The 25912-nt window shown below is 41.3% G+C and overlaps 1 protein-coding gene and 1 long non-coding RNA gene across 7 annotated transcripts in view; one reads left to right on the forward strand and one right to left on the reverse strand.

Annotated features, from left to right (window-relative positions):
• The window catches only part of ptpro (protein tyrosine phosphatase receptor type O), a 38251-nt gene that overhangs the window by 4968 nt on the left and 7371 nt on the right, over positions 1 to 25912 (forward strand). The window contains exons 2-21 of one of the 5 annotated variants that reach the window (XM_067491157.1): positions 5483 to 5744; positions 6219 to 6374; positions 6656 to 6808; positions 8713 to 9216; positions 9496 to 9657; positions 10188 to 10384; positions 11356 to 11476; positions 11912 to 12105; positions 12720 to 12831; positions 13096 to 13259; positions 14503 to 14623; positions 15085 to 15218; positions 16480 to 16618; positions 16944 to 17064; positions 18427 to 18495; positions 20359 to 20442; positions 24796 to 24831; positions 25401 to 25482; positions 25630 to 25720; positions 25815 to 25891. In XM_067491157.1, the coding sequence (XP_067347258.1) occupies positions 5483 to 5744; positions 6219 to 6374; positions 6656 to 6808; positions 8713 to 9216; positions 9496 to 9657; positions 10188 to 10384; positions 11356 to 11476; positions 11912 to 12105; positions 12720 to 12831; positions 13096 to 13259; positions 14503 to 14623; positions 15085 to 15218; positions 16480 to 16618; positions 16944 to 17064; positions 18427 to 18495; positions 20359 to 20442; positions 24796 to 24831; positions 25401 to 25482; positions 25630 to 25720; positions 25815 to 25891 (2979 nt within the window). Of the gene's footprint in view, positions 1 to 5482; positions 5745 to 6218; positions 6375 to 6655; positions 6809 to 8712; positions 9217 to 9495; positions 9658 to 10187; positions 10385 to 11355; positions 11477 to 11911; positions 12106 to 12137; positions 12310 to 12719; positions 12832 to 13095; positions 13260 to 14502; positions 14624 to 15084; positions 15219 to 16479; positions 16619 to 16943; positions 17065 to 18426; positions 18496 to 20358; positions 20443 to 24795; positions 24832 to 25400; positions 25483 to 25629; positions 25721 to 25814; positions 25892 to 25912 lie in introns of those variants that run through there. The other 4 variants (XM_067491158.1, XM_067491159.1, XM_067491160.1 and 1 more) reach the window with 4 other exon arrangements.
• Positions 19005 to 25741, reverse strand: LOC137107014 (uncharacterized). 2 transcript variants are annotated; one of them, XR_010912062.1, is made up of 3 exons: positions 25601 to 25741; positions 23068 to 23291; positions 19005 to 20173 (listed from the first exon to the last, which is right to left on the reverse strand). It is a non-coding gene; the product is annotated as an uncharacterized lncRNA (long non-coding RNA). The 2 variants fall into 2 exon arrangements; XR_010912063.1 differs by having other exon boundaries at positions 23068 to 23582; positions 25601 to 25732.

Here is a 25912-nt window from a genome sequence, read left to right on the forward strand (position 1 = left end):
AGACCTTTAGGCACTGCAGAGAAGTGAGAGGGAATGAAAACAAGTCTCAGACTGTGTGTAGTTTCTAGAAATGGTTCAGCTTTTCAAACTAAATAGTGGATGACTTTCTCATCAGTAAATTACTTTATGCAGATAAGATATAAGATAAAGATTTGCAGAAAAAATTTTAATATTGAAGCTGATTGGTGCTGGAAATGGAGATTAATGGTGAGCCAGGACAAAACCCTAATGGCTGGTAACATTTGATTTAATGACTCCAGCCTATGAGATGTGAGTATCTGGTACTTCCTGTACCGGTGACAGGTTTACTAAATATAGAGTTGGAAAAAGTCCATCTTGGCTGCAGTTTTTTGTCGTTGCCCCGCTGACTGTTCTCGTCTGCTGCCCGGGTGTGGTGCAGTTCATCTTATGTCCACGTCTACCTTTTGGGCCCCAATAGACACTCCGCACTGATAAATGCCCCAGTTAAGATCAAAGAGGGCTCCAGTCACAGCTGCACTTAACCTAACTCACGATTCATATCTAGTTTATTCTTTTTCAGTCTCTGTCAAGAGGGAAAACGTTTAATTTCTGATGTCTCCGTTTTTAAAAAATGTTGTAATAGCAGGGGGGAGGAAGCAGTCCTTGTGTTGTTGAAATCCAGAGCTGAGACTTTCCGATCGCATTTGGCTGATCTTATTCTTCAACCACAGGATTCAGCAGGCTGCTAAATTGTCTTAGGATCAGTCTGAATGTGACCAAACTTTGGATCTTTTGAAAAGTTCTGCTGTGTGTGTGTGTGTGTGTGTGTGTGTGTGTGTGTGTGTGTGTGTGTGTGTGTGTGTGTGTGTCCAGGCAGCGGAAAGAAAAACCTCAGTGTTTTCCTCTGCGTGACTGATTCACTCTGATTAAACTCTGGCTCTAATCAACGGGACCTGTTTCCTCCGTCTGAACTCCCCTGATCACATTCATTAGTTCACTTTCACATATGGGGATCAACGCTGTGATCATCCAAACAGCACTTTAAACTGCGTGTTGTTTTCCTCATATCAGCCACATTACACACCAGTGCAATTGTTAAAGCAGCTTGTGTGTACACTGTTAAAGTCTCTCCAGGGAGCGTTGAGCTTTTATTCCGACACATTTGGTTCTTTACATGCTACAGTGTTAAGAGGCTTAGGGCAGGATTAGGAGAGTTGCGGCCTTTACGTTACAGATGTCAGAGCAGCTCTAGTTTTGTCTTTTCAACACGTAAACAACTTAAAGCGTTTGTTTGTCTGTTATGATCATACCAGCCCCAAATCGTATTGGAGTCCACGGTACGCTGAGGGGACTGATCACACTTTTCCTTTTTGGGGGTCAAACGTGCTCCAGCACAACGGATTCCCTAATGAGTGAGGTATCACTGGTTTCACTGATGGACTTTAAAACGTCTTAAAGACCAGGTCAGTCAGTTCAGTCGGGTTTAAATACTGTGTTGAAAGGAGTACAGCTAGTCTTCAGTTTTAGCACTAGAAAAACATTTGTCAGTTTTTTCTATAAGAACTCTGAACAGATGTATCAAAAATAAGGTCTAAGGTGAAACTGAGATGGCAGAAAGTTCTAGCAAACTATGAAAGGGCACCTTTGAATTACAAGCATTTTGATCAGTTTTTGTTTCCGGCGACTGATCCGTTCCTCTGGGTTTTTCTAGATACAAAGGAGCTGTCACTCATGATTTGTAAAGTCCAATGAAATGAGGCCCTGTCTCACCAGACCTCAGTGAGAAAAGAAAAAATTTAGGTCTAATACCTCATTCAAAGTCTAATGGACTGTGGACGTCCCGCTCCTGTCCTGGTTGGTGCTGTCAATAGTCCGAACTCTTAAACACCCCCCCCCCCCAAAACTCCTACACAGAAGAAAACTGACTGTGAAGGTTTGCATGATAATGTTGGCAGCTGCCTGAGGGTGCCCCCCCTCCCCCAAACCCTCCCCCACCCCCTCCCCCACCCCCCACCAGTTCACTGCTTATTCACAGGGTCAGATACTCGAGTCATTCAGCAGCTCAGCTCCTGAAAAACGCCTCTGTGGTGCTAGAGACTCTGTGCTTTCTTTACTAGGGCTTGTTGTCTTATTAGAATCTAGATAAGACAACACAGGATGAGAAGTTGTCAGAAGTGGATGTTGTTTCTGTCTCACATGTGAACACCGGACAACATTTCACACATGTATCACACATTAGGAGATGACCTGAGTCAGAATCTTTCTCACATGGGGAGTCAGAGCATACAGGGTTAAAACTAAGGCTGTGACACGGACGATGTGCATCTGATTTAAAACCAAAAAAGGTCAATGCGACCATTTACATATTTGATCCATTTTATATTTGATATTGATATAAAATACATTCCAGTCTTGTGTGACAGTCGTGTCAGCTCGTGTAAATAAACTGTCCATGTTGGAGGACATTAGCATTCCGTCTGCTGCCCTCAAAGCTCTGCACTGTGTCCATGGTAATCCTGAATTCAGACATAATGAGCTTCTCCTCCCACCCCAAATGTGTCTCTCCTTTTATCTGTGTTGCCATGGCACCAACAGATTGGATTGAATTGAATAGATTTTTCTTTCCTTCCTTCTCTTATCTGACCCCGTTCCATCCACAGGAAGAAGCGTGATGATGACACCTGATGGACTGCGTCTGTTTGACACAGTCCTCTTTAGTGTGTTGGAGCTGTGATCCTTCTGCCACAAAAAATCACTGCAGCATTTAATGTAGATTAAGACTATAAATACAGTAGTACTGCAGTAATACTGCAGACAGACCTCACTTCCTGTAACTTTCAGTCTCAGGAGCGGTTCGGTCAATATACCACCAGACTGTAATTAAACCACACTGGCAGGTCGGCATTTGTAAAGGCCAGGAGAGGAGAGGATGGGTTTTATGAGGGAGAGGGAGAATGTGAATGATTTTTACGGTAAAATGCTCTCACACGAACTGAAGATGGAAACCATAAAAAATGGGCATCACTCTGAGCTGAAGCTACAGTAAAGCACAAATGTCTCTGTGGGACCTTTTAGTCAGTTTACTGCAAATTTAACAACATGATGAAATTAATAGAATTTTAGTTGCATGTATCTCACATTCCAACAGATAAAAAACCTTCAGGGTAACGGTGACAGGTTCTGAACTGACAGAGACCAACTGTAGAAATTTGAGAAGATGCAATATTAACTCATACATGACATGCTACTACTATTACTTTGGTTATTCTCACAGAATGAAACCACAATATCACAGATGCAGCTTTAAGCTGCTATGGCTTCTTCAAATACAATCTGCTAGTTTCCCTCAGAGTGAAGAAACTTGGATGGATGAAATATGGATGAGCAGCGAAACGTTTCACAGATGTGTAAATACAGTTTTTTTTTTACCAGATTCGGCTCCAACTTTTACCAGTTTTACTGCACCCATTGTGAATTTGTTCATGAAAACCGTTATGATAATATTTCTTATGACAAAACAAAAACAGCAAAAATAGCTGAGACGATGAAAATGCAGCAGCCTCCAGACATGAAAAGCTGACATCATGTAACGTTTAACTAAAGAAATGTGTAATAACGCGAACAAACAGTTTAGCTTTGTCTCTTAAACTGAACCGATTGACTCACTGCAGCGCACAGAGATATGAACCATGGGGACAAATGGAGAACTTTATCTCCAGTTAGACAAGAACAACACCTGCAACCATGGCAACTGTACACAAGATGGCGACAGCCACAAAATAAGCACAGGAAGAAAGTGAAACTAATTGGATTAAAACTATCAAAAATTCAAATGAGTAATTTTGACTAAATGACTTAAACTAAATCCAATTAGTGTGAAGACTGATGCTGGTCTTCCCGCTGCTGCATGGAGACGATGTAGCATTAAAATGGACAGGAAGATGGACGACACATTTATTCACCTTAAATCTATAGGGGAAAAAAATCCCAGTATAGTTTCTGACTTTAGTAACGTGGTACTGCATTAATATTATGAACTCATTAAGTGTGTTTTATTACTGCGTAACTGTGAAAAGTAAAAATGAGCATGTAACAAGTTTACGCATGTTTGTCTCTGTTCTATGTTCTCATCTCAGTTTTTTAATATTCGACTGGACACACAAAGTGGATTATTGCTGAAAATGTATCAGTTTCCCGCTTTTATTTAGGTAAAAAAGTAAAGAAAGGTGATCATGAAATTCAGATCTGCTTTTTGTTTTGTTTATGTCCCTGATGGCGAACTGCATTCACCAAAGGAAGAATTCACTTTATCTGTTCACATAGAAAAGTGTGTTTTCTTTTTGTGCTAAAGATGCCTAAATAGCACTGTCTTCATAAAGAAATGTGCAGATCGGTCGTGGTGGTTTAATTTGTGGTCTGATTGTTTTCAGGGGCAAATATTTTCCAAATACGACCACGTTTTCTGGAAATACTGACAAATAATTATTGAGTTTTCTTGTTGTGAGGGAAAATGTTCTGAGAGTGTTGTAGCTGCCGTAGAGATACAGATTGTGTAATTATAAAATGTTTTCAGACTACTTTGTAACAGATTTCTGCAGGTTTTATTAGAACTGGAAAGATGCTTGATGTTAGTTGTGAGATCTTGACATCATTTTCTTGCTGATGGTTGTAAAAACAGATCTCTTTGCTGCAGATTCATCGAGTTGATTTCCATCTCAGATAAAGGAAGTGATATCAGCAGATTCTTCCTGCCTAAGCTAAAATCTGCTTCTCATCTTGTTTCAGTGTTGAATCAGGTCCACATCTCAGGGACATTATTAGAGTTTGGCTCGTGAGCCATGTTTCATGTTGTCACCTTTTTATTGAGTCAGTCTGAAGAAAGCTCAGCGAGGAGTCCACAGTCCTGCTGTCAGATTTAATGAAGGACGGGCAGATAGCATCAGACTGAGGAACGGGATATCAGCTCATAACCTACTCAGCTCAAAACAAGGTGAAGGAGTGATGGAGCTGATGAACACTTTAAAGCTCCAGTGTTAGATGTGAATCAGTCAGAACTCAATCTCATGAAATGTTGTTTTTTCCTTCATGTTATTTGAGACTCTGCAGCATGTTAACACATCGGTGTGTTTTCCCAGCGGACAGCGAATGTCTCAGTGTTACTCTCGCATACAAACATGGAGCGGATTTGTCACTTAACCCCCATGCGCCTGTTTACATGTGAAATAAAATGGATATGCATCAGGAAACAAGCACACACGTAACTCATCTCTGAGCAGAGCTTCTGAAGGAGCAGTTCATATAGTCCTGCCTCTCTAAAAAATAACCATTTAAAAAAAAGCTGAAAATGCTGAACTATTGCTTCAATGGATGGACTGTCTGCAGTTTGGACACCGCAAAGGCAGGATGTCCCAAACATTTAATATATGTTTCAAAGGGACATCTTCTATTGTAGAATTAAGTGAACCTCTTACCTTGTACCTTGCCTTTGAATCAACACTGTCTCTATATTTCTGTCTTTCAGAGTCTGTCTGCATTCCACGTGTCCGTAAATGAGGACGGTCTGATTGTGGCGACCCTCGAGCGCTCGGACCTGCAGGAGAACGTCACGACCTACGCTGCTCACATCTCTGGAGAACCTCGACTGATCCTGGTTCCCTTTGTGAATTCCAGCGAGTCTCTGCTCATCAACACGTCCTTCCATGGCCTCTGCTACATGGTGGGACTGCTGTTCAAAGTGGGACAGACTTGGTCCAGACCGATGAAGACTGTGTCTGTGCTCACCAGTGAGTGGAGTGGCTGATTTTGACGATTATTAAATGTCTGTTTTTGGTTTAACACAATCTAAAATTTAATAATAATTTAAATATTTATAATTTGACAATTTTATGCTGTAAGGTCTAAAAGAATCAAACACATACTTTGTTTAGCCACTAAACAGGATGCTAATTTATGGTGAAGCTAGAGTTTAAAAAGACATTATTGTAAACCATAAAAACAAGTAGTTGAGTTAAGGAAAGGGTGTTGTGTTTTTAATCAGTTAAAAATGTTTTAGACCCTTCAAACTCAAAAACTGTGCCCAGAATCTGTATCACAATAGAAGTTAAATCTGGAACATTCTCACATGCAGTTAAATTGCATGTAATAACAATGTGATATTTCATATTTCTAAACACATCTAACATCATTTTACACAAAGCTGTTACAGGACTTGATCCATATCCTCACATTTCAGTCCCAACGTCGTTTTGTCTCCTCAGAGCCTCTTCCTCTCGGCAATGTCCAGATAACTGACTACAGAGAGTCTCCCGAGACCGGCGTGGTGTTCCAAATCGACACTCCACCCAGAAACGTCTTCAGCAGAGTCAACATAAGCTTCACTGAGGGACAGGAGCGACGCTCTATGCTCTACAAAGGTAAGACAGTTGTTACCTTGATGATTTTTCCTCTGATGGAAACAGGAGACACCTGCCTTAAACCAGCGTCTCACTCAGCTGTGACACACACACACACACACACACACACACTCACGTTATTTATGTTGACTTTGTCGTGCAGATGCATTTATATTTACATTTACATTTAGTCCTTTAGTAGACACTTTTATCCAAAGCGACTTCCACATGATGCAGAAACCATCTAAGGGAAACTGTATTTCCACTTTTTGTTTAATCCGTCCGTCTGTGTGTGATTGAAGATTTCTACAGGGGGAAGACTGTGTTTAAGCACTGGTTACCAGGGGTGTGTTACCGTAACATCACCTTCCAGCTGATCTCTGAGGCCACCGTGTTCCAGACTGTGCTGGTGTCAAAGAGTGACATCACACACACACCTGTGCACCACAGGACAGGTGAGAAACAGCACATTTCCATTAGAACAGACACTTTGACTTGTCTTTCTGGAAGTCACACTGTTCACACTGGTCCCACTCCTGAGGGTAAGATGAGGATAAGGAGCTGCAGCCCACAGGGCCTGTCTAAGAATCCACGTGATGTTTGGTGCATTTGGTGCAAGTCATTGCATTATTTCATAAGTTTTCATTTTGATTTTTGGATATTTCCACTCATAAGTTTAATTTGGTTCATTAAATTTTTTTGTATATTCACAGGTACATTTACAGTGTTCAGCTTTTCTGTGTTTGGAAAAAAAAGTGCAACGCAATGCGATAAAAAAAGTTTTTAGTTGAACTTAATTTTTTTTTCTTTTGAAGAAAAAAAATGTGTCTAAATCAGTCTAGATGTTCACTGTAGGTCCTGCAGGTCTAAGACAGTTGGATGCAGAAAGACCTGCACACAGGAATTAATCAAGGAAAATTCTTTACAATAATTTAACAGATCATCTCAAAAATGAGCAGCAGGGTTTGTTCTTTACAGTAAAATCACCAGGCGATGTTGGGATTTTTAGTTTTTATTTTGTTGACTGTGTAGTGACTGAAGGTACAAGTGTGAGAACAACTTGTGGTGTTTGAGTGAAAAGTTAGCTTTTGTTGCATGTTGTTAATGTTTAGAGTTTGGATAATTTTACTAATGAAATGTGTGATTTTGGGCAGTGAGCTTCTGTCTGTAAGTGTCTGTAAGTGTTGTTAAGTGTTAACAAAAGGCTAAAAGTGAGGAGAAGCAAAGAGTCGTTCGATTATTTAGACAAGATAATTTACATATATTCCTTGGAGCCCTGTATAATTTTCTTCTCCTCATGAATTCGGGTTCATCACCATGGTTACTGTACATTATTGTAGTGAAGAAATATTTGTATTAGTAGTCATTTATCAGATGATATTGTGATCCACTCTCCCACCACGTGGAAGCTTATTTTGGACATTTTCTGACAGCTGGTGTGTTTGTGTGTGTAAGAGACTTTTGGTGTAGATTTGAAGTGGGTGTGTACAGTGAAATGCAGCTCTCTCACCACAGGATCCTTATAATAACAGCAACAGAGTAATGAGACCTCCCCCCTCCCCCTGCTGTGTCTCTTCTGCATCATTGATGTGATAGAAATGTTACAAAGGCTTCATTACTGTCCTCGTCTCACTTCACACTTATTAATGAGCTTGGTGAGTGAGCGCCGCTTCCGGAAACATCCCTCACATTCAAGAAGAGCTAAAGAGCAGCAGAGCTGACAAATTAGTGAGTGTACAAATAACTGAGAGTCCCACTACATCATGATACACACTTCAGCTCATTTATGTTTCGGTTATAGAGCAGACCAATACAATTTATTAGAAAATATTTAAAGGATGTTTTTCTTTTAAAATGCCTTAACTGTGTTCAATGTTTAATGGCATTTTAGCATATTTAAAGGCATGTTTGTATAGGTTTAAGGTGTTTGAACACGATTAATGGATTAAAATGCACCAATATCTGTTAGTGATGACTTTAAGGTGTCATTAAATGGTCTGCACTTATATAGCGCTTTTCTACCTATTGGCACTCAAAGCGCTTTACACTGCTTCCTATTCACCCATTCACACTCACAATCACACATTCATACACCGATGGGGGAGCTGCTATGCAGCTGGCCAACACTCACCGGGAGCAACTAAGTTGGGGTTCAGTGTCTTGCTCAAGGACACTTTGACATGTAACCAGAGGAGCCGGGGATTGAACCAACAACTGTGAGATTGGTGGACAACCGCTCTACCTTGCTGCGCCACAGTCGCCCCATTAGAGTTGACACTGGATTTTAAATTATTTACCATATTTAGAATCACTGTATCATTTTTTTAAATATTCATAGAAGTCTGTTTCTGCTTCACAGTGCCGTACCCACCCCTCAACATTTCCCACAAGGTCATCCACCTGAACCAAGGAGCAGACCCCGATGAAACCCTCAACGGGAGCCAGGAGAGCCGGCGTGCCTCCCGTCGAGCCCGGGACATCCTGCTGATGGAGGAGCAGGAGGAGAAGGAGCTTCATCCTGAGCAAGAGGCGGGAGCTGCCACTCAGGTCCCCTTCAATCCACCACAAAACCTGACAGGACCCCCCACCATTGACCCAAGCAGCAACCAGTCAATGGAGGCAGAGACTCAGAGCTACTGGCTGGATCCAACGGAGCCGTCTCCTGTAGACCGGGATGAGGAGTTTGTTAATGCTGTGGCGTCCGAATACGAGGACTCCAACGAGCCCGGTTCAGCCATGGGACTGCCCGCTGACCCCTACGTCCGGCTCACTAAACTGCCCCCCGTCCTGCTGGAGCTGCGCTGGCTGCCGCCCAGACCGCCCACCAGCTACGATGGCTTCAACATCTACATCTCCAGAGAAGGTAAACCTTTCATTGTGTGCACGGGGCTCAACCTGTCCTACAACATCAGGTCTAGTCTGTTAGTTTAGCTTCCAGCAGCTGGTCTGGACCCTGTGGAAATGCAGAATTTACGCAAATTCTTTCTGTCGTAACATCCAATGTGTAGAAAATACACTGATGCGATCATGTCACTTTTGTACGGCTCCATCATTCAGAGTGCTCTGCGTTGGTTGGGACTCGTCACTTTAATTCTGTTCTACAGTGACTTTAACCTTCTCGGCCCTTTTTCCCGCGTTTCAGGAAATTCTACAGAAACGGCCACAGTGGACGAAAACACTCATGAATTCTTCACAGAGCTGACAGAGCCGGGAACGTACCGGGTCCAGGTCACCACACTGAGCACGTCCGGAGACTGTGAGGCCAGAGAAAGCTCGGCCGACACCGGCTTCAGCTTCTACCTTGGTACGTAGAAGAAAAGGGTCGAGGAGACAGCATTCAACGCTCAGAAACCCTTTAAAGCATAAAATCCCAAGAATTTACTGTGTCTGTGCACAAGTTAAAGGAATTGGGACAGAAAATGATGGTCTGGTTTCCAAAACCCTCAATAAACCACACAGATGATCTGTTTTCAGCTGGGTGCCTTTAAGTCCTTTGTAGTTTTTCACAGAAGATACAAATACAGGCAGCAGTAGCAAACATGAGGTTTTATGAATGGGATTTTACTGCAGTATAATGTGCTGAGGAGGTTTCCATTCTTACTGAAGGGTTTATGAATATGTAAGAGGTTTTGACACTAAACACAGGTGACCTTTTGAAATACTGTGCAGTGCAGTTAAGTTAAAGGAGTTTCAAGGTTAAGGGATTTTCTTGTTCAGTATAAATCTAAGCTGCCAGTCATTAGAAACTGATATTCTATGTTTGGTACAAAAATAAATCTGTCTGGACTTTGGGTTGAATAATAAATAGTAGACCACAAGTGTCTTTGTTTTTAGGTCCGGCCGGCGAGCTGTTGGAGGAGCTGCAGGAGCGTCCTCAGGGTGTCAGTGTCCGACTGCTGGACTCCAGCACTGCCGCCGTCTCCTGGGCTCCGTCTTCCGAGAACCACAACGGCAGCCTGGTGTCGGTGGTTTCTACGACCTGCCTGAAACCCAGCCTGAGCCAGAGGATGGAGAACACCTACTGTGGCGAGGTAACGTGCATGAGTCTCTGGACACGTTTGACAGAATTTGGACCAAAAGGGCCTGAAAGTGGTAATGTGAAGTTCCAAGGCTTCAGTTTCAGTTTCATCCATAACAAATGGAATCTACAGCACTTCATTCAACCGATGCCAGAGGGGTGTTAGGAGATATTAAGGTGATAAAGGGATTCTGCAAGAGGGTGATTAGCTGAAAAGAACCTTTGTGCTTCAGTGTAGATGGAAATGCAGGACAAAGTTCATGAGATGAAATGTTTCTTTAAGAATATAGAAAAAAAGAAACACAAACAAACCACATTGTAATAATCTACTGCACTGACAGGAATCTAAATGTAGGACTTATATTGTTGGCTTTTTATATATCTGTTCGTATTTTTTTTCAATTTTCAAAGTTCTGCAAATTAAGGGCCTGTCCAAAATGCAAAATCACAAAACATTAATCAGTTTGTTAATGGGTTATTTGCACAGCTTCAAAGTTTCTCAGTAAACATGAAAATCCAAAGTTGTAGTATAATAATAATAATAATGAATAATATATTAATTAATTAAGTTATATATTATTATTATAATCAAATTTGCTGTCTGCTTAATGCAAAGTGTCTTAGGGTAACAGAAAGGATCGGAAGTGCTTTTTACTCTCAGTAAACAGTGTAATAAAGTACTGGAAGGTTTCTTCTTTATTGCACTCTCTTTGTGGACGTTGCAGCAGTGCTACGTGACGTCTACTCCCACCCTTTGATTTTAAGACCCAGTGTGAACAGTTTTTGTAGGTGTTGAAAAGCTCATTCTGTAATTTTGCTTCAGCTGAATTTTAGTGGAAAATTCTGACTTTATTTTTGGTGATCACCCTGAAGGACTATTTGGACTTTAGCACAAAAAAAGTCGGCCTCTTCCTGCCACTGTCTCTGTCCATTAATCAACAGCTGGATTGGGTCTTTGAACTTTCTGCTGTCACGTGTTCACAGGAAAACTCCACGAGCGACCTCATCACTAACCTAACCCCTGGGGCTCAGTACAGAGTAGTGGTCTACCACACCAACGGGCCCCTGATTAGTCCTCCATCTGAACCGGTCATCATTGATATAGGTGAGCGGGTTTCTGCATGGCTGAAAGACTTCTATGAAGCCCCCAATTCAGTTTGTGAAGAGCTTTTACAAAGTCTTTATGTAGAAAAATATTTAGTTTTGCTATTTTGTTTCAGCACATTTAACTTAAACCATCAAATATTTGTCAGTGGAAAAACGATCTGATTCAGATAATACTTAAAGAACTTGCTCTGATTAAATAATTGTTGCAGCTCTAACTAGACTGAACTGTTGAGCTGCTGCTTATCATCAGAAATCCCAGCTACAGAGAACTGCTCGAAAGTGCTTAAAAATGGTCTCAGCTGGTTTGTCCCTCAGGCTTTGCTTATAAAACATGTATTAAATGTCCCTCGTTAACCCTGCAGAAAGCCCATGTGCGTGTGTTTATTCCAGTCCAGACTGCAGTCTTCTAAAACAAATACCTGTGGTGTGTTAGAGCCCACAGGTGTGCGGGAGCTGACAGTTTACCCTCTGAGTCCGACTGCGGTGATCCTGAGCTGGCAGCGTCCCTACCACGTGGCCTTCAGGAAATACGTCCTGCAGACGTTCTTCTTTAACCCGGTCACCCTGGCATCGGAGTGGACCACCTACTACGAGATCGCAGCCACGGCCTCCGTCATCGCCTCAGTGGTAACGCTTAGTCCTGCTGATTCCTGTATGTGCTTCATTCGGTGTTGGTCGGGGTTTGATAGGACGGTAGCTGGTAGTAAATTTCCCTACCACCCAAAGAGCAACGGTCAGATGGACTCTCTGTGGACATCCCAGTGCAGTCCAAACATTAGTGTCCAGAGGGCCAGTGAACAGATGAATGTGTCAAAAAAGTAAATATCTGAGGTTTGTAACATGTATTTCAGCCCCTTTAAGGCTGTTCATACAAAGTGATCATACAGTCGATTTTATTTTTTAATTCTCTTTATGTTCAAATATTATAAAGCAGCTCTTCTTCTTCTTCCTGTCCAGTGTAGCCATCATGTTTCTTAGACCATGTCTGGTCCACTGATGTAGAATGAATAAGTGTGTGAAAATGTCAGTTTTAGAGGACAAACTGAAAGTACCACATGGTCTTAAAATAGAAATACTGAAGTTAAATACTACAGTACTTGGTTACCCAACCCTACTGTTAGAATGCACATTTCATATATCTGTCCCTGTGAAACCATAAAGCAGCCGTTGGAGATGCAGTATGTTCACATGTAATCAGATTACTTCCCCTTCCCCTCTCACAGTTTTTCTTGTTTCCTCAGAGGGTGACAGATCTGCTGCCGGCCTGGTATTATAATTTCCGTGTTTCCATGGTGACATGGGGCGACCCTCCACTCAGCTGCTGCGACAGCTCGACTGCGAGCTTTGTTACAGGTAGACCTGTGTTTGTCAGTCACATGGATCATGTCAAACCTCTGAAGAGTCATTTAAAATGTCGCTAGTCAAACATTTTGTCCCAGAGAAGCTGCAGAGACAGAACGAAGAGAGAATCTAAGAGTGTTGTTTTCTTCAAAGTGCACAGGTTGTGCTCTGAAGGTCTTTGGGGTAGTGGTCTCAGATCTGTTGTTATGTGGTTCTGACTCTGTTCTGCCTCTAGTTCTGTTCTGATGCTGACAGACATGTGACATTTGTCTGCAGCTCCTGAGGCCCCTCACATCTCCTCGGTGGATTACTCTCACGGGGTTTTGTACGTACGTTGGACGTACGGCGAGCTTTTCATTGACCTGTCCCACTCCAGGATGCTGCACTGGCAGGTGGTTGCTGTCGGCAAGAAAGGGCCCGAGAAGAGCTACTCCATTGACGTGAGTTCATCCAAACTGCTGATAACCTGCAGGACACTTTGACGCTTTGGACAGTCTTTAATCTGCTCTTTCTTCCCCTGTTGTCGACTGATGCTGTGACTGGTTCAGTGGTTCTGTGATTCAGCTCCAGTTTTACAGCAAACAGGACTTTAGGAAGTCCTCATCATAAAATAGCACTCACAGAGGATTGTTGGTGTCCTTTGGTCTGACAACAATCTAATCATATTACATTTTTTAACACATTTTATTCATATATAATCTGTAGTCTGATCCATACAAGGAACTGTGGCTTCCTGTCTCCTGAGAGCATGAATCAGGTAAAAAAGGACACAGTGTTTAGTGTAAAGGACAGAGTCACACAGATTTGGACTTTCACTGATCCGAAAATTTTTAATTCTAAACATACTTTCTATGAAAACTCTAAAGTAGGACACAGACAGGACCTAAACAGGACTTTGTCCACCATGAAGACCTGGTAAGAGGACAGACAACACACACGCGCACACACACACACACACACACCTACCTTACTGTTGATTTTGAACAGACATCAGCATCACTGAGGGGGAGGCAGTGAGTGGCCGTCTACCGATCATAGGGTTGGAGGTTTCCACCCCAATTTTCCCGACCACATGTTGAAGTGTCTCTGGGCAAGACACTGAACTCGGTAGAAATTGGGGAGTGTTGCGTCGGGAATGTGCCAAATCAACGTGCGGACAAATGATCTGCTGTGGCCCTGAACTCACAGGATAAACTGAAAGGACAAAAATAAATTAATACATCAACATCATTCCACTGTTTGTGACATTTGATGCTGAGCTGTTGGGGGTCATGTTTTCTCATTTTGGAACATGTTCTGTCCACCAGCTGGACACACAGACACAGCCCGACCTGCTGTAGTCATTGTGTGTGGCATAAAGCCTTTTCAGCAGCTCATTATTTCAGGGTCCAGTCGAGCTGCTATTGATTATTTCCTCTGGATCCATTTCGTTGTCCAATTAGCAGTTGAGGAATGATCTCCTGTCTGTCTCCTGTAGGAGCTGCAGCTCTGTCCTGAGGTTGTGTCTCAGACATCCTGTCGTTAACTGTTGGAGCTTTAATTGGCCTGACACAGAGAACCCACAATGTCACATGGCAGCAGAACCAGCAGTGTCAGAAATCATAACCTCCTGTAGAATGTCCGTCTGTCCAGTCCTGCATATGGACACTTGATAAACTGGCTTCTTTAAACTGTTTGTCTCAGGTGACTCGTAATGTGATGCGTGCCAGCATCCCCCTGCCCCCAGGTGACATCTACAACCTGACGGTGACGGCCTGCACTGAGCGAAGCCGCAACACATCTGTGCCTAACATCATCAAACTGGGTCAGGCGCCACACACACACACACACACACACACACCCACACCTCTCTCTAACATAAACCTGAATCCTTAAACCAAGTCTGAGTGTAGAAATGTTGAAGACGAGGAGTTAGTTAAGGTGTCCACAGTAACTGAGCCCAGAGTCCAAGCCGTCTCTGTTTCTGTCAGATCAGCATAAACCACAGGGATTCAATTGAAGCGTCTATTTTGGGGGGACATGCACAGCAACATTTCTTAAAGCTCATTCTCAGCTACACAATTGCAGCTTTTTTTTTTACCCCGAAACTGAGTATGAAACTTGAATTGTCCACTTCCTCTTTTGAGCGCTCAAGTATTTTTGTCCTTAGAGGAAGTGTCAGTGTTTTCTGATCCTCGGCTCAGCTCTGACCTGGTTTACACCTGCAGCTTTTGCTGTCACAGAAACTCTCAGATTGAGAGTTTATTTCGGGGTTGTTTCCCACAGAGCCGGCTCCTCCTAGGTCTCTGTACGCCGTCAACGCCACCCCCTCGTCTGTGACTCTGCTGTGGACCGAGGAAGGAGTGGTCGACTACTACCAGATCGTTTGCAAACCCAGCAAGGCCAGCAAGGAGCTCAAGGTAAGAGTGCTTTAGAAGAACCAAAAAAGGAGCGTGTGGGGAAAATGTTACTAAATCTGACTAGTTATTGTTAGTTTCCTGTTTTTCAGAGATCAGCAGATAAAAAGCACTGTACCCAAGGTTTTAAAACCCACGTCAACATAGAGATAAATAGAGACACGGTGTGTCCGTGCAGAGCAGATGATGGCACTGAAATCTGATAAAAGATTTCTTGATAAAGTTATGAGATGTCAGAATTATCGGATTTAGAAAGTGAAAATGATTAATTATTAGATTAAAGCACCGTGAGCCCTTTCTGTGCGTTGACTTGGTAGAGTAAAAGTTAAATATCAAGCGGCACTTTTCATATCCTGAGTTACAAAGTGATTCAGTCACTACAAAGAAAAACGTAGAAACGTAAACTGTTATTCGAAACATTTAGAAAATGTGAAATTTCCATCTCCTGTCTAAGCAGAGGAACAGGGGAAGTTTGTAGCTGTAACGTTAAGTTAAATATGCATAAATAACATAGGACATATTATCACAGAGACAATATGAGAATCACATTTAGGAATCAATCAACTCTTTGGGTAAATCCTAATGTGAACATCCAAAGTAATTCATGTCAGAAAGCTAAAAGTTAAAATCTTAAAACAGTCTGTGCTGCTCCGATTTTTCCACAATGCCGTTACAAGAAAAATCACCTCAAACTTTTTAACAACAGGTTGGGGCCAAAATTCAAATTGACTAAAGTCAAATGGAGAAACAGAAAAAATATTTTTAGCACAGTGATTCCTGTATATTTCCATCACTTTCACTTTACAGTTTTTCAGTCTTTGAGGCTACCGTCCTATGAAATGCACATTTCCTGAACATATATTACCTTAACTTAAATGGAAGCCTTTTACATTCACAAGAAGCTTTTAATGTGAAATGTGCAGGAAGCTGTAAAATAAAATAGGGAGGAAAAAAAAAAACGCCAGGATAAAAGCTGAAAACTCAAATTAAATTAGTATTTGGCTTTAGTTCCCATTGAATTCCATATTAAAATTTTGTGCCTTGAAGCTAGTTGATACAGTGACATTTGATTTCTAAATTGATGTCTTTGGCCTGAGCAGCTGGCGTTCGGTTCTGTGTTTCCTCTCAGGAACTTTCTGAATGACAGAATGACTCACAGTGTTTCTCCAACATGGCAACTGTGATGGCTGATGTTTGCTGTCACGTTTTCTTCAGCGGGAACCTTTTTAAAGTTCTTTTTCTCTTGTCGTCTCATCTGTTTCAGGCCCGGGAACCTCAGACAGTCAACTCTCACGTGGTGACGGTTTCTGGTTTAATGCCTTCGTCCTGCTACAACTGCACCGTCACCAGCTTCAGCTACAGCACGCCAAGCAAACCAGCACACATCAGCATCACCACTGTCGGTATGACGTCCTAATTTATTTTAATCTTTGGATAAGTTAAAACGAGAGGTCTCCCCCCATTTTTATCCGGGCTCGGGACCGATGGCTGAGCGGGGCCACACCTGATGGGGGTGGCATATCTGGAAAAAAATCCTGGGGGGGAAATTATAAAGAGTTAACTAGGTTCTTGATTATCTGCACTGTTTAAAGTTTTTAAGGTGTAAAACATGAAAGCCAAAAGCTGTTTTTTATCTCTACTTATTTTTTAAAACGTCAAATGAAAACAGGAAACCAAACAGAGAAGAAATGAAGTCTGTCTTTCACATAAATGTGTGTATGTCCACAGCTAAAGAGATGAACCCGAGCGTGGCCGCCATCTCGGCTCTGACCGTCCTCAGCATCCTGCTCATCAGTCTGCTGGTTCTGTTCCTGCTCGTTCTACGGAAGAAACACCTGCAGATGACCAGGTACAAAGTGATGGTAATTGTGATGAAATAAACAATTAGTTTTGATCAGTAAAGACACCGTCTATCATCGTGGTTTGTATTTGGTAATGTCTTTCTAAAAATGACATGTAGTTTTTATCTAATTTTTCTACTTTTAATACTTTTAAAACTCATGCTCATTTAGTTTTTGTCCTATCTTCATCAATTTGTTTTTGCCATGGATTCAGTTTTGTTTCATTTTTGTTGCATGTTCTTTGTGGATGTTTAATGCAGGGTGAAATCCATAGAAATTTGTCTTTTGCTGTCATTTGCCGAGGACAGAAAAGTGTGAACAGGTGTTTTTGTTGCAGTCTTAAAACACTCATAAAGCCATTGTAGAATTTCTCTTCTCCCCTAGTGATTTGTTTCGAGCCTCAGAGAGAAAAGCCTTTAACAGACTTGGTGAACTAATGCTGAGGTTGTGCTACAGCTCCAAATACACTGTGACATTTTGGTAGAAGAAGCACGGTGTGATCACGAAAACAGCTCTGAAGAACAAAGTAATGTCTGCACGCTTCATCTCATTGGGATTAAATTTGAACTACAGTCTAGTTTCAGTTTAATGTGGAAATGAGTTGGTATTTGGTTTGGTTGTTATCTGCTAACCTCAGCTTTGTTTTATCAGTTTGCAATCAGGCCACATTTTATACTTTCAACGTGTGTCACTCAATAATTAGGACATAACTACTTTCACTAGTCGTGTGGCTAACCATCCTGAACCCCTCGCACATTAAAAATGGGAGCATTTCCACCCAGCAGAGCGAGTTAGTGCGACTGTGAGGACAGTGTGAAAATCAACACAACTGGAGACACAACTTGTAGAGTTAATGTGTTGTTCTTCTTTATCTAATCCAACTTTGTTTCAGGAATTCAAATTGGGCTTTTTCGTTTTCTTTCCTACTTCCGTTAAATCCTGAAGTCCTGAATTGAAATCGTTTAGAACGCTCGGCCTCAGTCACAGGCCATGGTTCCTCTGTGAGCACAGTGGACGGAAACATGCAGTTTGCTCAGCAAAGTGGGTCAGAGGGTGCCATCATTTATGTCTGGGCCATTTTCCTTTGTTATATTATTTAAAAGAGAGAACCCAACGAATCCGCCCACCTTTTTTTTTTTTTTTTTTTTTAAATAAATATAAATCTGTCCCATCTATAAGTAACAACTAAGTTCCACCAGTCAGCAAACTCATCACACCATCTTTTCTGTTGATTCCCCTCATACTTTTCAGCTAACTTCCTGTTTTAAATGATTAATCATCAAATATTTCTGACTTCCCCAAACTGGCATGCACTTCTGTCGCCACATTTTTTTCACATAAATAAGTTTGTTGGTGGTTTTGTCTTTCAGACAGTGTGGAGCTGAGACCTTCGTCAACTTTGCTTCATTTGAAAGAGATGGGAAACTACCTTACAACTGGTAGGCCCCCCCCCCACTTATTTTCATCTTCAAATCGCAATAAAGTTTATAAATTGCATCATCAGTTCAAATTGAAATGAAAGTAGCACTACACAGTCCTGAGACCTGAGTGAATGGTTTTTAGCATGTTTGGAAATCTAAGCGGCCTCAGTAATCACACACCCTCAGTTTGGAGGCCAAAGCTGCAAACACCCAATCAGAGGCAGATTATCAGCCCGACGGGGGACAGAGGACGCAGATTAGGGAGTTCAACACATAGCTACAGATTTCAGATGGTTTGTGGTGCTTTAAGCAGCACAAAGCCACAACGAAGAACCAACATGCTCTGTATGGACTAGCTGAAATGAGGTGTTTGTTAATGATGAAAGCTCAGGATTTCCCTTAATCCCAGATTAAAAGGACTAAATGTTGCTTCTGGGGTCAGTTGTGTTCAATTCTACAAAGACCAGTCATTTATTCGTTAAAATTAGATTTTATTTAGATAAAAGGGGAAGAAAAGGCAAAAATAATGAGGCTGATGGACAGAATCTGTCCTGCTTTAATTTATGACAAACACTCAGATATACAGATTAGTGATTAATATAACAGCTGAAAGACGGTCAGTTAAGGCAGAACCTTGGCTTCCATCTGCTGTTGTATTTGACATTCCATCACTAAATGCACACGTCCATCAGAGCGTCTTCTCCTGAGTGTGACAGTGGACTTGTTTATGCTTTGACTGTGCATGTCAGCAGACTTTGGTGTTTGATGTTACAGTGTTTGGGTGTGATGAGGGTGGTGGTGGCGCCACTGATGCAGATAAACAGAAAAAGGCCTTCATGTGAAAAAGTAAAAGGACATTTTATGATGTTGACACTAACTAAATGTTGACACACGAGGACAAAAACAGGTACAACATTAACTGTTCTGTGTATATCCTCAACAATATCATGTTGCCCCTTAATACTGTAGGTATTAGCTAATTTAGTCAACAGGTTTTGAACAAATCATACTAAAAAAGCCAACATCACTTTAACCACAGTGGAGTTCCCCAAAGCTCGATCCAGGGCCTGCTCGATTCTGCATTTGGAAGCTTGCACTTTTGCAGTTTAACATCTTCATTTCTATGCAGATGATGCACAATTTTGCAATTAACATATACATTTTTTGAGACACTGACTTCTTTTTTCTTATCTGTTTCATGTTTATTTAAATTTTTCAACCCCATATTGCCCCTCAAATACAGTTAAATAGGGGCCTAACCCTTCTTTTCTATAGGCCAGTTACAGGTAAATTTATACATATGAGGGATTTTTAGGAGTGTGTTTTTTTGATTCACTAAAGCTCGCAACATTTTTTTAAAATGTATAAATGATACAAAACTAAAACTTATGACACCATACTTTTCTGTAAAATCTTTTAGTTGGACAAAAGACAACATGGTAGTCAATCTGCATCAGAGGGGTCATGACCTGTGCAGCACAAACTTTACGGAGATGATTAGGTTCGTGAAGGTGGCCGATTTGTGGTTTGACGCCTCCATCGAGTGACAAACTGAACTGTTCATACATGATGCGGGTCCTGGTTGAGTGTTGCATTGTGGGATGGCCCTTTAGGACACAGTGATGTCACAGGCTCAGGCTGTCTGAACGAGACAGTGCGGCTATTGACGTCCGGCAGCAGACAGACTCCTGTTGTCCTGTAGAGAGACAACGGGACACTTTCTGTACGGCTGCATGATGCATTAACTGTGTGTTCAGCACTAATGTGAGGCTCCTGATGCTCTGTGCCTCTTTACTAATGGAGCACCATGTTCTGTCGCCCCCTGGTGTCTGTTTCTTTATTTTTTCTTGTGTTTTTACTTTTTATTTGAACCCCCTTCAGGCGAAGAAGCCTCTTTGCTTTCCTTACCCTACTGCCATCCTGCCTCTGGACTGACTATCTTTTGGCTTTTTATATTAATCCTTGGTAAGTAAGCACCTGCTGGCCATAAACACTGTACTTCAGGGGCATGTCAGGGGCATGTGAGCCACAGCCCACAGTATTGATCTGAGAAACTGTTTTACTCTCCTCACTGAGGAATCTACAATTCAAGTCTGGTGGTGTTGTTCTGTATTTCACCCTGTCAACAAGCATTGTTAAAATGATCTAAAACCCAGATGTTTACCTTTGGTGTTCCCCAAGGCTTCTTACTGGGTCCTCCTCCTTTTCCCACAGAACCCTTCAATATAAAATACGTATCTAATATATAACAGAGAAACCGAACATGTTTGGTGACGCTCAACTCTAACCTCCATTATGTTCTCCAAATGAAGTGACACCTCTGTCTTAAAAGATTTGTCTAAAAAGATTTGGTGGTTAAGTTTAGGCACAAACCAACTTTTGAGGTTAGAGAAGCCTCATGGTGTAGTTAAATTCACAATAACCTATTTTTAAAATCATAGTCTGTCCCTGAAGGTTGGGGGGTGGATTGAACTTGTCTTAGCACTTTAGGAAATGGGGAATCAAACTTTCTATTATGTAAAAAAGTTACTTTGTAGCACTGGAGTTTCTGTTTTTGGAGCAAACCAATGCCTTCACTTAAGTCCTCTTTTCCACTGCACAGTACAGGCCCAACTCGACTCTACGTCGTTGAAGTGCCTGCTGTCTGGCACTTTTTTTGGTTTCACTTCTATGGAGGTTTCATGTGAGCTGAGGTGATACCAAAAGGCGATGTTAAAACACTGCAGTTTACCAATTGGTCTAAACCAAACTCAGGAGAAATCTTTCTGAAACTCTTTTCAGTGAGAGTTTTTGTTCTTGCTGTCTTAATTTATTTTTTTCCTAAAATAGGATAGAATAAAATTTCATATTGTCCTTTTTCTAATTCATGCATTGACCGTTGCATTGTCGTCATGGCGACCAGTTGGGAATTATATGCAAAAGTTTTGGAACCCAGGACAATGTCCATGATTTTTCATTTGTAAATATTTGGGTGTTTGGATCAGCAATTGTATTTTGATCCATCAAATAACTGAAAGACACAGTAATATGTCAGTAGTGAAATGAGGTTTATTGGATTAACAGAAAATGCGCAATATGCATCAAAACGAAATTAGACAGGTGCATAAATTTATGCACCCTTGTCATTTTGTTGATTTAAATACCTGTAACTACTTAGCACTGACTAATTGGAACACACAGTTGGTTCGGTGAGCTTATTAAGACTTGAACTTCATAGACAGATGCATCCCATCATGAGAAAAGGTATTTGAGGTGGCCAATTGCAAGTTGTTGTTCTCTTTGACTCTCGTCTGAAGAGTGGCAACATGGGGGTCTCAAAACAACTCTCAAATGACCTGAAAACAAAGATTGTTTTAGGGGAAAGCTACAAAAAGTTATCGCAGAGATATAAGCTGTAGGTGTCCACTGTGAGGAACATAGTGACGAAATGGAAGACCACAGGCACAGTTCTTGTTAAGGCCAAAAGTGGCAGGCCACATAAAATATTTGAGAGGCAAAGAATGGTGAGAACAGTCAAAAACAGCCCACAGACCACATCCAAAGACCTACAACATCAACTTGCTGCAGATGGTGTCACTGTGCATCGTTCAACAATTCAGTGCACTTTGCACAAGGAAAAGCTGTATGGGAGAGTGATGCCAAAGAAGCCTTTTCTGCACACACGCCACAAACGGAGTCGCTTGAGGTCTGCAAACCCACATTTGGACAAGCCAGCTTCATTTTGGAATAAGGTGCTGTGGACTGATGAAACAAAGATTGAGTTATTTGGTCATAACAAGGGGCGTTATGCATGGCAGCAAAAGAACACAGTGTTCCAAGAAAAACACTTGTGCTGTGGGGCTGTGTGGCCAGTGCCGGTACTGGGAATCTGGTTAAAGTTGAGGGTCGCATGGATTCCACTCCATTTCAGCAGATTCTTGAATAATGCTGAGGAATCAGTCACAAAGTTGCACAACAACCCAAAACACTGCTCAAAATCTACTCGGGCATTTATGCAGAGGAACAAGTACAGTGTTCTAAAATGTCCATCCCAGTCCCCAGACCTGAATGTCATTGAACATCTGTGGGGTGATTTGAAGTGGGCTGTCCATGCTCGGCAACCATCAAACCTAACTGAACTGGAGATGTTTTGTAAGGAGGAATGATCCAAAATACATTCATCTAAAATCCAGACACTCATTACAGGCTATCGGAAGCTTCTAGAGGCTGGTATTTCTGCTAAAGGAAGCTCTACTAAATATTGATGTGATTTTTCTGTTGGGGTTCCCAAATTTATGCACCTGTCTAATTTCGTTTTGATGCATATCGCACGTTTTCTGTTAATCCAATATACCTAATTTCACTACTGTCCTTCAGTTATTTGATAGATCAAAATAAAATTGCTGATCCAAACGCCCAAATATTTATGAATGAAAATCATGGACATTGTCAAACTTTTGCATACAACTGCATTTGCAGTGGTAAACAAAGCGACAAGTTGTGTGAGCCGAGTTGAGCCGGTGCCACACAGTGGAAAAGAGGGATTATGGTGGCCGATAGTGTCCTGCTGCATTTATGTTTAATTTGTGAAGAGCAGAAGAATTAACTCACCTCTTGGTAGAAGTCAGTGTGGTTTTCTACAAGGCTCAGAAAGTGTCTGCATGTCCAAACAACAAACAAAGGTGTGTGTTGACATCACTGCCATTTGATTTTAGAAATCACTGTTCACTGTTCAGACCAAAATAACTTTGACGCCTTGTTGGGTCTGAACTTCAGGTCAGTGGGGATGTAGGAAAAAGACCTTTACTGAACTGACTGCACGTGAATCTTGTTGACTAGAAGAAAAACAGAGAATATCACCAGACTTTAAGTCTACTTTGATTGATGGGTTGACAGTCAGTTTATGATTTTACTGATGTTGTGCCTGTGGTTAAACTCTGTCACCCTGAGTGTGTTTGTACTAACATGTTGGAAGTAGCATGATGCCAAGTCCTGATTCTAACTATGGCCGTGCTCCACGTTTGGTGTCTGCATGCCGTCTGTCTCTTTGTCGACTTGTTGGGAGCATCCCAGTAGCAGTCAGCATGTAGCTCCGTTGTTGACTAGTTCCTAGATGTTCATGTGCACTGTGTCAGACAGTAGATGTTCATGTGCATGTTCCTGGGTTAAGACTCACTCCCTGATTGAGGCCTCGTGCTCCCAAAGAGCCACGTTTTCTCCCACTTGATGTTTCAAAACTCTGCTGTAGACTTAAAGGAGTTTGACGACATCGTTAGTGAGGGGACACTTCTAGGTGCCTTTAGCCCAATCGGAGAGTGAATCTTTAAATGACTCGGTTTGATTGAAAATGCGAAAACAGAAGCATGCGGTTTAAAAATTACTGTAAAGAGTTGCATGTTTGATATGGACCTGTCTGCACAGTGCAGGTAACAGCTACAGAATCCCACCAAATCACAGAACACGATCTTTTATTCTGCCATGACAGTTAAATTGGGTTGGACCGATGATTGAATTCCATAATTCCTTTTAAGGAAGCCTACAGCTGCCAATTTTAAAATAAGGAACATTTAAAATTGAACGCTTTGCAGTTTTTGACACCGATGACATACTTTAAAATATACTCTAATTTTCTGTTTAGTTTTCAGTTCTGCCATAATGGTGATGAAAATTTCACTTTAAATGTTTGTTCTAAAGTCTAACTCTTAAGATATTTAAATGCAAACAGAAGTTAATTTAAGTATTTATTTATAATTATAATAAATTCACTGATGAAACATTAGCTGGTATGTATGAAGGCTAACAGTATTACAATAAAAAGGAAAAGAAAAGGCAAACAAACATGTTGCTTTTGCAGGTTTTCTTGAAAACTAGAAAAGGAAACATTTAGTTTTTGTTTTTCAGGTCCTCTCTTTGCTTTTTGTTTTTTTATTCTCAATTTTATTATTAAACCTCACCTTTAAAAGCTAGGACAGATTCAAAAAGAGATGTGCATTTTGTTTTTTCCATTTAAATGTAAATTAAGATATGGGTATTATAACTATTAAACTTTATTTATACACTAATGCACAGAAATTAAATTTTAAAATTGCCAGCTGTGGATTTGTTAAACTATGATCTGAAAATGTTATATGTTCACTGCATAAGATTAAAATAAAGCTAAATTGTTGATCCAAAAGAAAATGCAGCATATTTCAGTGTGTAATAAAACCCACATCAGTCGAGCCCTAACGTCTGCAGAGAGAGATGAACAGCTGATCAGTGTGATCCAGTATAATCTAATAAGCTATGCAGTAATACTGTAGTTCATCATGAGGAACTTTACGTGTTTGTATTTTATAGGAGCAAGACAGCTCTAAAGAAACGGAAGCTAACAAGGTAACAAGACTAAACATGTGGCTGTGTCTTTCGGCTTTTAATGTTTTTATTTCTTTGTGTGTGTGTGTGTGTGTGTGTGTGTGTGTGTGTGTGTGTGTGTGTGTGTGTGTGTGTGTGTGTGTGTGTGTGTGTGTGTGTGTACGCTGCCATTGCACTACTACCAGCCTTCAGCCAGAAAACAGATGAGTTTAATATGCAGCACATAAAAGTGAACCAGTAGCAAAGACTTTAGCCTTTTCGCAGACAGATGGCTCGACACCTAGATTCAACAGTAATTAATGTAACTGAGGCGGTAATCGCCCAAAATGTCAATTTGAGTCTTCATTAAAAAAAGATCCAAGTGGGATACAAACATTATTTTTAGCCAAGATTTCAGGTTTCCCTTTGTCACACAGATGTTCCGCCTGTGAAATTAAAGCTAAAATGACAGGACTTTTACGGGGTCACTAAAGTTTGACTTTTCATGTCCATGAAGGGAAGTTTGTTGATGCAGATAAGCTTTGTAAAGACGTTTAACACCAAGTTTGAAGCGTTCTGCATATTTTTGTGGCTTGTTTTTTTTTTTTCAGCCCTGTGCAGCTGGATGACTTTGATGCCTATTTCAAAGACATGAGCAAAGACTCAGCCTACAAGTTCTCGCTGCAGTTTGAGGTATAACAGTGTAATCACTGAAGTGTTTATACTCTAAAGTATGTACTGTGAGTAGCAGGAGTCCTGTTTGTAAGGGACCATCAAACAATAGTATAATAATAAATAATAATAAACTCACTGAATTCAAACCCTGCTGTGGATGTTCAGGAGCTGAAGAGCGTCGGTCTGGATCTGTCCCACGATGCAGCAGACCTGCCGCTCAACAGGCCCAAGAATAGATACACCAACATCCTCCCCTGTGAGTTTCACTTAGTCGTCCTGATCAGTACCTTTGGTCCATGTTTAACCGTCATTCCATCCTTATGGCATCTAATACTTTTCTTCCTCCACAGACGACTTCAGTCGGGTGAAGCTGGTCTCGCTGCACAACGATGAAGGATCCGACTACATCAACGCCAACTACATACCTGTGAGCAGTGCACACTGTTCA

Source organism: Channa argus, chromosome 21 (assembly GCF_033026475.1).
Source record: "Channa argus isolate prfri chromosome 21, Channa argus male v1.0, whole genome shotgun sequence".
Classification (NCBI taxonomy): Eukaryota; Metazoa; Chordata; class Actinopteri; order Anabantiformes; family Channidae; genus Channa; species Channa argus.